Genomic DNA, 13,941 nt, shown 5'->3' with positions numbered 1-13,941 from the left:
AAATCCATAGCTTCCTAGAACTCACTACTTTCAAGTCAAACTGACAACCATACAATGCATTACAATAAATATGGAAAATAAACAGTGCCAGGACTGTGGGCTTAGAGATAAAATACTACAGTGCATTCACCCCATCTCCTTTCTTTTCCCCTTTGCTAACATCCCACCTGAAACTTTCAAATAAAGGAAACTAACAGGTCAGGGAAGAAAGCAAGGAAGCAGACAGCAAACAGAGAAAAGTAAAGGGACATCAGGAAGGAAGCAAGCTGTTAGAAACAAGCCAGCCATTGGAATTCACAGCAGTATCTACATTGAGTTTCTTGAAAAATGTTGCTGGGATGACAGGGGAGGAGGAATCCAAAAAAAATGCAGGTTTGTGTCAGAAACAGATTAATGGTGTTCTAGAGAAGCAAGATTTAAGTGCAAGCTTAAGACTAATACAAGTCAGGCTTACAGTCTGCATATCAGCCTAAAATGTTTAAGGTTTTCAGTTTCAGCTCTGCAATGGAGGAAGAATGTTATCACTTGTTTTAATGAAGCACCACCTTCAGCTCCTATTTTACCAAAGGTCCCAATTTTAGGTTCCTTTCTTAAAACCAAAACCAAACAACAGAATCACTAAACAAGTAACCCATGCTTTCTTGCTGCATGAATAACATAAAAGAACAAGTGTATTGAGTTTCTCCCAGAATCACCAGCTAATTGAGGTTGTAAGGAATCTCTGGAGATCACCTAGTCCAACCCCAGTGCTCAAAGCAGGGCAAGCTGGCAGGAAGAGCTAACAAGCTACAAATGGAATACAAAGCTGAAACTTCCGAGACTCAGAAGCAAATGGGACTAGGAACTAACAGACCAGCTTCCCCTCCTCCTACTCATTTTTTAAGAGGTGGGTAGCAATGGTACTTCATTATGGGCAAGAGAAGCTGCATATAAGAGACCTCTATACTAACTTTTGGAAATGCAGGCTTTTTCTTTACAGAAACTATCATGTATTCAATGAAGCACGGTGGGCCACAAGGCTATTAATGTAACTATATTTAACATATCATTCTGACACCTCATTATCAAATCAGTAAACTTTCCTGTTTACACATGTCACCATTTGGTATTTCCCAATTTAGGGGAGACCTTTCTCTAGTTGTTGAGAGCCTCTTCCAGGCAATATACCATACCTTCACTGACAGGCACAGTGTTATTGATTCCTAACTAAAAATCTATACACAAACTCGGGTACCACATAAAAAGCTTGCCTTACTTAAAAGTTTAGTTTCAAGACTGCAAAGCATTTAGCAAAGATGGCAAATTCTTCTCCAAGTGATGCTGCCCTGAATCTCTGAAATAACTGTATTTAATTTATAACTACTCACTATGAAACAGAAAAGCCAAGAGACAGCTACAGAAAATGTGTGAATTTTCTTTTATCTTTCTGTGTGGCTTAACCCAGGAAACACCAGAAGACATGAAAAAGGAAAGTGTGAACAGAAACAGAAGCTTCAAAGAGCCAGTTCCAGAAAGAGCAAAGACAGCAAGTAATATTCAGGGGTACTTTTTTTTCATTGACTTCAAGAGAATTTCATCAGGATGCTCTGGGACACATTGCATTTGAAGAGAGCCCATGCCAAGACTACTAAATAAACCAAAAGAGCAAGAAAGCAAATAATTTAACCCTCTTCAAGCATGAATAGTAGCATGAGGTTGGTTGAGTTTTAAGTGTTGAGCTGTATTAACTTGAGTCCCACAAGTAGAATTAAGGAGACAAAAATACTCCTCTTACAGTCACTCGGGACCCTTTAAAACCAGTTATTTATACTGTGCCAAAGATTTTGAAATTATCATGGGCATTTCATATTGCATTTCTATATTATGTATTATAGAATAAAACTTTAAAAATCAAAGGTTTGGAGATTTTTAAAGCAAGGATGTCTGTTCTAGTTTTTATAAACTAATAGCCACATTAATGATGAAGAAAACACTAAAATACAAACAGTAGATGTAACATGACACTGAATAATCCCACTGGCTTCAATAAAAACTCTTAAGTACATGTATGCTTTCAGCTAAAGCTACATTACTGATAACCTTAAGGATATAAAAAGTTTCAGAAACTACTCAAACAAAAGTCAAAGTTGTGAAAAATCAAAATTCTCAAGGGGAAGATATCCAGATTCCCATTTTGGGGGTTCACTGGTAAAAGAGTTAGATGACATGTTCAAAGAACTAATACAGTCAACTCTCTCAAAATATGGCAATTCACATTTCTCCCCCTCTTGCTAATGTTCCCTTAGAGAGCTATTCAGAGAAAAAAAAAAAGTTCATAAATAAGGAGTTGCAGTACAAAATCTCAATGAATTTTTAGACAACTCTGAGTAAATTCCAACAGAAAATTCTTCCCTGGCTACATCACTCATCCTTTCCCTCTACCGGGAAAGGGTTCCTAATAACTAGAAACAGTAACCATTTGTTAAAGGCTTTGAAATTAATCCCGCCTAGACACAGAACAGGGTAACTTTAACATTGTAAATGCTAAGTATTTTAAGAATCCTTTTCCTAGTTCTAATTAGGGTTAGGAGAATGATCAAATATCAATTAAAGAGTTAAGGAAAAGATTTGTTTCTCCATTGCCCTCCACAGCTGGGACTTCCATGCATTAAGCCTCAGGTGTTGGGACTTTTTTAATTAAGTAGGCTTTCTATTACACAGCTAATTATTTGAACTGATTATATTAACCTTTAGAGGATGAAAACTATCAGCACAAACAAAAGCATTTAAGAGCTTGTTTTGATGTTGGAATGCAATGTAAGGTTCTTTTGTGTGGCAACTGAAAAGCTTAAAAAACATGTGGGATCAGATCATCCAAGCCAAAATAGAAAAACGTCATTACACAGTATCTGAATCAGGTTTACAGCCCTTAGAACAGTTCATCCTTTTCATATGAACTTCAAACAATGCAAATATTCTTGCATTTCAGTCTAATTCCAATGAATAATACATTTATCAGTAAACACTATCACTGAATTTCTACTTTTCCACCTAGTATCTGGCTTCTGAATTTTAGCAGTTTCTATTTTAAAAGTCGTCACTAACGTAAGTAGTGATTTTTCCAGAGATCTGTATTACATGCAAGTGCTTCTGTTCTCTTTTGCTTCTTTTAAGGGCATTGACATCAGGAGTCACTGATTTCAAAGCAATGTACACAGTACAGGTTACGCACCAAGCTCTTCTGGCTTCCTTATACTTTCCTCTGAGCTTTATCTTCATCCTCACTCTGCTTACATCATTCATTTTTTTACTTAAAAGAACTTTGGTACCATTTTGGTACACAGTTTTAAGAAGTATTTAAGCCACATCAATTAACCAAATGAAAGTATCTAAATACTCAGCAGTACTAGAAACTTGGCAATCCATTTCATCACTGTCTTCTATTAAGTCTCAAACCCCTAATTACAAAAGCATGATCATTTCCAAAACACAAACAGCAGTGACAATTCTTTTCAAAGGCAAAACAGTTAACACTTAACTCCTTTTATTAATTGTTTAAAACTAAGTAGCATAGCAGGAACACCTTACCTTAAGCCCTGATCCAGCAGCAATACCATTCCATCCATCCCCACAGCCTATTAGCCAATATTGCATTCTTCAAACACACTGAAATCATCACAGATTACATAACACTTTTGCAAAAGGTACCTATTAAAATTGCTGGCATTATTAGACTAATTAGATTTATAAACTTATCCAACCCAGCAGCCAGTGTCCTACAGAATTACATGGGTTGCTCAGTTTAGCCTCTTACACTGTTGAATTGCACATCATAGGCATATATATACTGTTGCATGCAGGAAGCAGCACAATATATATAGAACTCTTACACGCACAGTACCATAAATATGCAAAAGACAATATTAATGCTTAGAGGATCAGCAAAAAAGCCCTAGTCAATAACAGTGTGCAAAACGCTTCTGAAAAAAGGAGCCTGACACTCTAATTAGACAAACTTGAACATACCAAATACAGCATCTTAAAATAAAGGGCTAAACCAATACATACTATTACACACTAGTATCTGGAGGAAGAAGATATATTTATAGTCACTGGATTTGGCTTTATTTTCCTACCTGCCTCTCCTCACCCACAAGTGTTTATAAACATTCCTCACCAGAATATTTCTTTCATAGGATCATATTCCTTTTAGTCGTGATTATCAGCACCCCGTCTTTGTCCTGTATTTTGGCTACTTAACCACCTTCATGAGCACAGGAAATTTTCCCTGCAGCTAAGCTTCTAGTTCTGATCTTCAAAGGCCCTGCTGTCCCACATTGCTCAGCAATATACAAATAGCTGTCTATCATGATACAGATCAAGTGCAAAATAACCCCCACAGATCAATGAAGCCACTAACTTTTTCAGACCCCTTTCTGATAGGATGCTTTACAGAGATAAAGTTATATTAGAGAGGGTCAGGTACATTTTCTTAAAGAGTAAAGCTACATGTGAGTAGCTTTTCCATGTGGTTGCATCCTCCTCCCCAGTTTTTAGCACACAGTTTATCCTCCAAGAATGTAAAATACTCATGTCTGTTCTCTTCTTATTTACATGAGGACAATATGGCACATGGCAGGCACTAACATTTATTCCTTTATGGGTATTTCATTCCACTTCCAACAATGTTGCGCCCATTCCCAGAGAAGCGCAAGATACTCAAAACTAACTGAACAATTAATTCATCACCTTTGTGTTCCCATGAACACAGCATTTTACACTATCACCTACACAACATGATGTAAACTTCAAACACATGTAGCATGAGAAAGAAGTTAAGTTTTCTGAACAGTAGTAAAGTACAAACACAACACTTGGCTAATCCTATTTCACTGCTAACGCAGCAATTTATAATCTCATATTTAAGACACTTCATCAAGGCAAAGGATAGATAAGTCTAGATGAACTCGCTACATAAACCAGGTTACAGACAAGAAAATGGATTAAATACAGAAATTCATGCCAAGGCACTAACACTAAGCAAACCCACATTTGCTAACTGGTCTTATACATTAGATATGCTGTGCAATGACCTGGAGTGTATTACATTCTTTTTTTAATTTTGTATTTTAAGCCAAGCATAATAATACCCTCCAATACTACCTGATGTTGCAGCCAATGGGGAACATATGAGACAGTTTGTATCTGATAGCTTGAAAACGTTAAAAGTAATTTATTGGCCTTCGTAACTGTAATTAATTTAAGAACTAAAAAGAGTAAGCTTTGCCAAACTTCTCATGTTTAAAACAAGATCAACAGGCTTCCTGCATTTGATTTATTACTCATTCCACTCCTAACCTGCAACATAATTGCATTATTGTTGTATAATCCACATCACACTGCTTTAAAATCTAATCAAACATTCCCTCCAAAGACCAAGTATAACCCTGGAAAGTGCAGACTGCTCCGGCTTCTGGAAGAGGATTCCTGTATTTGCTGTAGATCAAATACAGCCAACAGCCATATGATAAAGGAGAGAAACAGACATATGATACCTGGGGCTTGTCTTATTCCAGGTTTTGACTTAAATCCTTCCCATAAGGAAAAGCTCGTTAAGTAAAACACTTATTTGTAGATTGCACAAGATATGCACATTTTATTCTGCTGCTGGATGGATTAGCACAGAAATACAAAGTAAACTATTTTCAATATATTACAGACCAGAAGTTCTAAATAAAGTCAGAAAAAATACTCTAAGTACATTACTTGTCTCCTTTAGAGTTTAGTGACCTCCAACGTGCTTGCTGATCTGCATAGCATCAGATACACCAACTGCAGAAATCTGAAAGTCCTGAAAAACACGCTCCAGAATTTAGCAGTAGCATAAAGTGAAATTCCTCATCAGTGGTACTTACTCAATGTACTGTGATGAGGGTTTTGAAAATATGTCAGACCTTGGAGTCTGTACTCCTTACAGTAACTATTAATGCCCTGTTTGCAAAAGTACCCACACAGACATGAATTGAGCCAAAATACCCCGTTCTCTCCTTGGGGTTTTTTTGTTTGGTTGGTCGGGTTTTGTTTGCTTGTTCTTTGCAGGGTTTGGGTTTTTTTTTTGTTGTTGTTGTTTTTGTTTGTTTGTTTTTATTTACTGTGAAGACAGTTCAGAGCAACTTTAATAGCAGCATTTATCTGAAAATTGGAAGCGGAAACGCAGGAAATGTTTCAAATCTTTTATCCAAAGGCCGTTGCAGGAAGCAGTAAAATTGAGAAGCTGGCAATTTTAAGTGCTTGCTACTTGCCTATTTATTCATTAGCAAGAGCAAATGGAGTTATCCACAGACACTCTAAGAGAGGTTAACACAACAGAAGGCATCTTTTCTCCCCTGGGGCAGGATGTAACTACCAGGGGTGACTCTTGCCAGAAGCAGGCAAAGAAGCTGCTATAGTCCATCCTCCCTCCTCCTACCTGCAGTATCCTGGCAAAAGGACAAACAATATACTTCAATTCCATCACAAACATGTAAATATATTTAGTTGTTATGAAGAACTGACTTAGAAAGTCCTACAGTATATCCTGACATACAACCAAGCATTTGAAAATACACAAGCAGGGAGAAGAGGAAAAGTCAGCTGTTGAAGTTCATTTCGTTTTACCTCACTGGTGCAGCTACCACAATACTCTGTACAACTTCAGTTATTCTTCACAACTAGCTGCCCTACATGTGCTCCTATATTTAATTATTTTGTGTTGCCAATAAGAATTGTTGCTATCTGGTGTGTCTTGATGGGACTTTTAGCTCACTCTCCAGTGTCTGGTTAAATACGCATACCATTTATAAATTCTAGGGGGTGTAGCCATCAGAAGCTGCTTTTTGAAGCTTTAACATTTAAAGCATTTTTCTTCTTTTACAGGCCTCCTGGATGTTTGCCAATGGGACTCTAATGCTAGTGCTGTAGCATCAAAAATGCTCTTTTCAGCCGTTGCTGTGCTGACCTTTACATTTTTCAAGCACGAGAACAGCTTCCTGAAAAATAACAATTGCGAGTGTTTTTTTTGTTAATGAAACTGTAAATATCCTGTTTCTGCTTACATGACATCTTAATTTCTGACCTGTGCTTTGCTAGAGTAGGGCAGTTGTTACACCTTTCCCTACTTTAAAGATGCAAAAACCTCTGAACTTCTGCTGCTCCATCAAGTCATGACCCATCACTGCATCACAGCTAGCTTCTAGCAGCCATGGATCAACTGCTATCATTCGCATTTCTACAAGCAACACCCAAGGGTATGTATGGCCACCTTCTGTACTTGTTTTCCCATTTGACTCAGTTTCCTCTCCTGCCTTCATACTTCAATGCTATTTTCAGTAAAGTTAAATAAAAAGAATCTTAAGTTGTAGTTGATTTCTGTTTAGAAGAAGGTACAGAGCAGTATCCTCACTTCAACAGTTGCCAGCACCAACTATTCTACAAGTCACTGAAAACAAGTGAAAGCAGCAGCTACAGCATATCTAGCTCAAAGATGTACTTGCTTTCCCCCATTTAACTACAGCATATCTAGCTCAAAGATGTACTTGCTTTCCCCGATTTACCTAGAAGTAGTCAAAAAAGCTGATGAAAAAAAAGGCATTTAATTTTTCATGTACTATCATAATTCTGTATTATTTCCTATATAATCATACACACACATACACATTTCTTTTTAAGCGCTGCTAATTTCTAGGCCTCCACAGGATCTTGTGGCAATACATTCCACAGACAAAACCTGCTTTGAAATTAGCCAAGGCAATTTTACTCACAGCCTCCTGTTCCCAAATTATTTGAGGGCACATAAGGTCCAGATCTTGTTCTGAACTAGTTCTCATTTATAATTTAAAGTACAAAAAAAGTGGGTGTGTAATGATAGCTTTAGGCTCCTTCTGAGTCACTGTCTCAATTGGAAGTCTGATGTAGGTTTACCATTCAGCTTTAGAGATTTGTTTCTTGATTTAGGTATTACTTTGAATTCCTTCTAATCCCTGTAGATCATCTTTAGTCATTTATTAAAAAAAAAATAAATAAAAAATACACCACCACAACTGAATTCTAAGATGTTGTCGGACAGGCTCCAGCCACACAGCAGGCCTTAAAACTCAGTAGTTTTTTGTTTTTAAAGTCTCAAGTTAAAAGTACTCATTTAATTTACAAAATGGGCATTCTGGGCTTTGTATCTGCTGTCCACACCAAAACTAAGTGACCATTATGGCACATTTTGAAACAGATTTCAAACTCAAACATATTAATTCACCACAGTAATAGCGGGTACAACTGGAAAATCCTTAGGAAGGCAAAAGTGACCAGAAAAAGACAATTCACAGTACTTGAAGATATGCATGAAATTAAGAGAAAAGGAAAGCCACTGGCCCTAACACTGACTCCACTTCCTCCTGACACCAAATACTAGAAGCAAGCAAACCTAGCCTAAAACACAAAGGGCTTTTGGATAAGAAAGACTGACACTCCAGGAAAATAAAGAAGGGAAAATAACACATACAGAGGTCTTCTCACAGTCTGACAAGTGGAATTAGCAGCACCCAAACTTTGTTAATAACTTAATCACTCATTACCATCCTTTTTCTTACCCCCTTTCACTGCTTCTCACTCACCAACAGCCAGCTTCATTTTCCTGAACCAAAGGATTTACAATTCATCAACAGTTGTTAGACAAAGAATGGCACATGCCAAGCCAAACCAGAAAAATGAAAAATGCAAACAACACAGTGCTAAAGCAGGAATACTGCAAGACACATTCTGAGGTTTAGAAACACAATGCATTAATTCAAGCAGCAGAACCCTGCAACACTTGCACAGCTTTTTGCCAACATTATCCGGAAAGGAGCAGAACAAGCTTTTGAAACAGTAATATGGTGAAGCTACAACACAAATAGTTCACATCAAGAAAAGCAAATATACTAGGAAATCTTAAAATGCTACCTGCACGCACATAAAATGTTAACCTCATAAATCTACAATTAATATCAATCAATTGCTTCTATTACTTACACTTCTGGAAAGTGCTCGCCTCAACAGTTAAGCATAAATTAAAACAGTCACTTCCAAGGACTTACAGCATGCTAACAACACTGTATCATACTAGCCACTCTGCAAAACCCACTCCAGGTGGTCAAATGCTTCTCCACTAGTCACTTCTTCCTATGGCAGTGGGCCTCTAGCCATAAACCATCAAGAAGGAACAGAGAGAAACTCTTCCCAACATGTCTTCCCAACAATTTGCATAGATGGTAACAGTAGCACGTATGTTTCTAAATACCTTTCTTGTAGAAAGATAAAGGTTCAGAATGCCCACTATAAACTGTTCCAAAAAGTAATTCAGGACTTTGAAGTTCTCCACAGGTGTCTATTCAGCTTCCTTCTTCAGCAGCTTGCCCTGTTATTGTTACCCATTACTTAAGCAGATGAATTAACACAAGTATGTCCCTTAAAGATCAAGCTGACAACTCAAAGAGCAGCCATCCTGGCTTTTTAGAGGTTCATTGGCACTTTTTATACATGAGTTTTGTTTTATTTCTCACAAAAGCCATAACTGAAGAGAGTCTTAATTTTCTCATTTCATGCCTCTGCAGTCTTAATTCAACTCACATCAATATACTTACAGAGAGAAAAGCTGCTTATGTCACCAGAAAAAAATTGCAAATCTCTTTTCAGATACTGCATTTCAAACCATTTCTTACCAGTTTCAGATTACAAACACCCTTTGTTTATCACTTAAGGACAATCCTACAGAAACTAGTCACATTCACTGACAGACACTATAACTAAATATTATTCAGACATGCCTAGATCTTATTTTACGAAGAAAAAAAGCCTGCTTTTCCCAGAAATTATGTTTGATACATTTCTTTTGTGGTCACTTTAGGCAGACAAGACTACCAGTGGTAACTACTTTTAAGTCTATTTCTGAGGCAAAATGCAGATTTTTCTGGCAACCTCATGATTTCTGTAAGGGCTTTGTTTTTACATCTTGCCTCTTTCAATAGAAGCAGAACACACAAATCAGTGGCTGAAAAACATGCAACTGCTGAACAAAATTGTGCAAACCCACATGGCAGTATTATTCAATGAATGTAATCTACACAACTGGTCTAGTGATCACAAGAACAAAAGCATAGGAAGGTTAGTCTGCATCCACAAAGGCCATAGGCTTAAACCAGAAGATACTGACTTCTTACACCACAGACAGCAGGTCTATCACCTAGAAAGTACTGTTCCAGAGCTATATGACTCAAAGAGCAACTTTGAGGAAGGAATTCTAAAGAGTACCTATATATTCACCAAATAAAAGGATTTTTAAAGCCAATGTAGAAGCTCTAAAGAAAGGGTATTTGGGATTTTGGATAACTGTATGGTTACATTGATCTGACTTGATCATCCAGCTAACACAACATCCATTATTTAAGAAGCTATCCCAGTGTTTTTTTGTGGGTTTTTTTTTGTTCTTGCAACATAAACGTAAGACATTCTGTGTATTTGTAAAATACGGATGTTCCTGGAATATTATGAATGATTTAGTTTATCATATTCTGAGATTGGAATAGGCAAGCTTCCTTAAACATCTCCCCCATTCAGAAGTATTAAGAGGGAAGTTTGCATGGCTTTCTTAATTTTTACATAAGTAAGACTCAAGACAAAACTCTATCTGGAAATGCCTACAAATGCTTCACACAATTTCAACATCCTTTACAGAATTCTTTGGAGGAGTGCTTGTAATACTTTAAGAGAAAACACTTTTAACCAGTAATTTCACAGGCACTAAAAAGCATGTTCTAAATATTTTAAGTATTTAGACAGTAAATACGCATATTAAACATTCCCAGAGATTAGATTCTGGTCAGGCAAATGCAAAAAGTAAAGATAAGTACTGCTAGCCACAACGGCCTGCTATAACTCGTTATTACTTATTTTCTCTCTTCCACAAATCACAGAACTCTCTGGAAGCTATAAAATATCTTCATGCAAGCCATCATCTTCCATTTACATGTTAATTTCCAATGAAATAAAAAGACTGCTCATTTACTTGACCATGCTCCAGCATAAACAAGCAGCACTAAGAATCTACACATCCCAAGAGCAGTCTGTGAAACCTTACAAAAGAGATTAACCCATGCTTTCATGACAGAACAGTGACTCAATTTGCAATGCAGTAGTATTCCAGAGATGGTATACTTCATTATTAACAGGGTACACCTCTACAACAATAGACAGACTATCTTGCTTCGCTGCTCTGGGTTTTCAGAAACCACTAAAAACATTTAAGATTTTGCCTGCTTTAAAGCATCACCATCTCAAAAATCAATTCAGAAATGATATGGACATCAAACAGCAAGTCCTTTAGGATTGCCTTTTCTGCTCTTTGTTATAAAGCAGCCAGAAAAGCAGAGCCTCAGTTCACAACCAGGCCTTTTTAGCTACCAGCTCATAAATAAGAAGATGCTGTCTTGCCAAGAACTGCATATACTTGGCTCTAACACACACATGCCTGATACCATTTCAAAAATTAAAATCCCTTTCCCCACCAGAAAAAGAAAGAAGAAAACCAAAATCACCATCATAAACATTTCACACTTTCATTCCTCCCACTTCTCCCTCCAATCAAATACATGCTTGGGAACTCCTCCCTTTCACAAGCAATTATGGAATTGGAAAGAGTATCACAAACTTGGAAACAACGAACAGAACATGCAAGCATATGCACATCCTGCACCAGTCCCTGACCATTTATGAGTAACTTGCCATTTCACCCAATTTAGGATATTAGGCCTACTAAAGAAACACTTGGCAGTGCAATATGCTGATCCATTCTTGACATAATAACCTCATTCAACAGATTAAAGAGGTACATTTATACCTCAAATTCATTTGACTGCTACAGTAAATTATTTAACAAGTACTTAAAATACATAGACATTAACTCATGGTTCCTTCTATTTTACTTTTACTTGATCTAATTTTGCATGAATGCAAGAAATGAAACTATAAGAGCAGTAATTGCTCCTTTTCTCACCAGCAACTTTGTTCAGTTGTTTTGGGTTGGGTTTTTTTTGTTTGTTTGTTTGTTTTTTTAAAGAACTAAGCCTTGTATGTTCTCATATACACATATATAAATAGGCAGCATTCAGAATTTTAGACCAAATAATTTACCAAGAAATTAATCAAGATGTTCAGCAGACATTTCAAGTTAAGGGCAGGTAAAGATTTTCACTAAACAGCTTATAAAAAGCAAACAAGAACGCTGAATGTAAACTAATTCTTACTACAAAATCCTTGTTAGATCCCAGCAACACTCAAACCCATACTGCAAGTGACAAAGGGACAATGACAACTAACACCATGCACAAATTTCTACACACACAGCAATCATGAAACATCCCATTTAGTGTGCGGTGTCCCTGCCCATGGCAGGGGGGCTGGAACTAGATTGAACTTAAGGTCCTTTCGAGCCCTAACTATTCTATGATTCCAAGTTGTTCTGCTTCACCTTATGTGCCTTTCTATAGGGCAGGCATTGCTGCATGAAGCCTCATGACACCCTAGAGGGAACAAAACATTCCACTTCTGTCAGAGTCAACCTAGAAGCAAGAATTAAAATGCTGTTTATAGTCCACAGACAAGCTTCCTCAGAGACATATGGAATCTTTTCACATAGTACAAAAAACGCATTATGATACTTTGACATATATACGCAGTAAAATTACCAAGCTGAAAATAATCTTCCACGAAATCTAGAGAAGTTATTTTTATTACTATGCTTACCCCAACTCAGTGGCAATATAATGCCAAACAAGTCACTCACAATTTAGATTCTGCCTGAGAAGTTTCTGCTCATGCCTCTTTAAAAAGACAAATATCTCAAAATTGCAGTCACAATAGGAAGTGAAAACAATCATACATGAGTTATCAGGTTAATTTTTAATCACCATCTTCCTTACAAGCTGTAAGAGCACTAAATATACAGAAATACAAATTTAGTATCATTGAATGCTTAATTACTTGATTTCTGCAGTTTCTTATATGCAAGTTATGTCTGCCAGACATTACCCCTGTCTTCTATACACAACTGTGATGGAGCTGGGTGAAGCAAAGGTCAGAGGAAGCTTAAAAGACATTTAAGTTTTCTCTCATCTTGACAGGGATTTCATCCCTCTATATTGCACAGGGAGGTCAAAGTTACTGGAAAAACCTTAGAAGTTATTTCCATACCATACATTTGTTTACAATTTAAAGAAAAATACCATTTCTAAACCAAGCACAAGCAACTCTCAACAGATGCTAAATTCAGAAACTTAACACTATGCAATTAAAAGGACTACTGATTAGATACAGAAGAATGGAGAAGACTAACACTCAATTTCCAGTAACTAGGACTGTTATTGTAATCTATAGTCTCATGGGTCAAATAAAAGATCAACAGTGTCTGCAAACAAATGGTGTAACTTACATTTGATTTGCACCTTCTAATCTTATAGGAATGCATGAAGTGTAACAAAAATAAGCATACACTAATAGCACCCCGAGCTAAAATTACCTTACCTGCATAACTCACCTTGAACAACTACACTGCAGTGTAGTGGTAAAAAAAAAAATCTGCTATTAAACGTATCAAGACAGTAAGACTATGGTTGAACATGTATCCACGTTTTCAGCAGCTTTCAGTACTGTCTCCAGTGCTCAGCACAGTACTTTGATACTGTTGCTTAAGTGACTGCTGGAGAAGTTCAAATCTTGATTACACACAAAATCAGAGCCCTGAAAAGTTCCTGCTGGATATCCATGCTAATTAGAACAACCCCCCACACACACACCCAAAAAAGACATACAAACAGGAGGCTGGACAAGTACTTAAATCCCACACAAGCTCAAACAATCTGCCTGGCCAAGTGGTTTAGCACACTTAAGCAGGACATT

General features: G+C 37.0%; 1 protein-coding gene across 7 annotated transcripts in view; it reads right to left on the bottom strand.

Moving 5' to 3' along the window:
* The window catches only part of TSC22D1 (TSC22 domain family member 1), a 94,441-nt gene that overhangs the window by 68,852 nt on the left and 11,648 nt on the right, over positions 1 to 13,941 (bottom strand). The window contains exon 2 of one of the 7 annotated variants that reach the window (XM_061369911.1): positions 6,104 to 6,458. The exons of the other annotated variants lie outside the window; for them this stretch is intronic. Within the exon in view, the coding sequence (XP_061225895.1) occupies positions 6,293 to 6,458 (166 nt within the window). The 3' untranslated portion in view covers positions 6,104 to 6,292. Of the gene's footprint in view, positions 1 to 6,103; positions 6,459 to 13,941 lie in introns of those variants that run through there. 7 annotated transcript variants of the gene reach the window in all.

The sequence above is a fragment of the Neopsephotus bourkii genome, unplaced genomic scaffold, assembly GCF_033783945.1.
Source record: "Neopsephotus bourkii isolate Nb327-2 ecotype Australia unplaced genomic scaffold, CSIRO-AGI_Nbou_v1 NB_1520, whole genome shotgun sequence".
NCBI classification, from domain to species: domain Eukaryota; kingdom Metazoa; phylum Chordata; class Aves; order Psittaciformes; family Psittacidae; genus Neopsephotus; species Neopsephotus bourkii.
The sequence above is the reverse complement of the archived record's forward strand: the minus strand, read 5'-3'. Positions and strand labels throughout refer to the sequence as shown.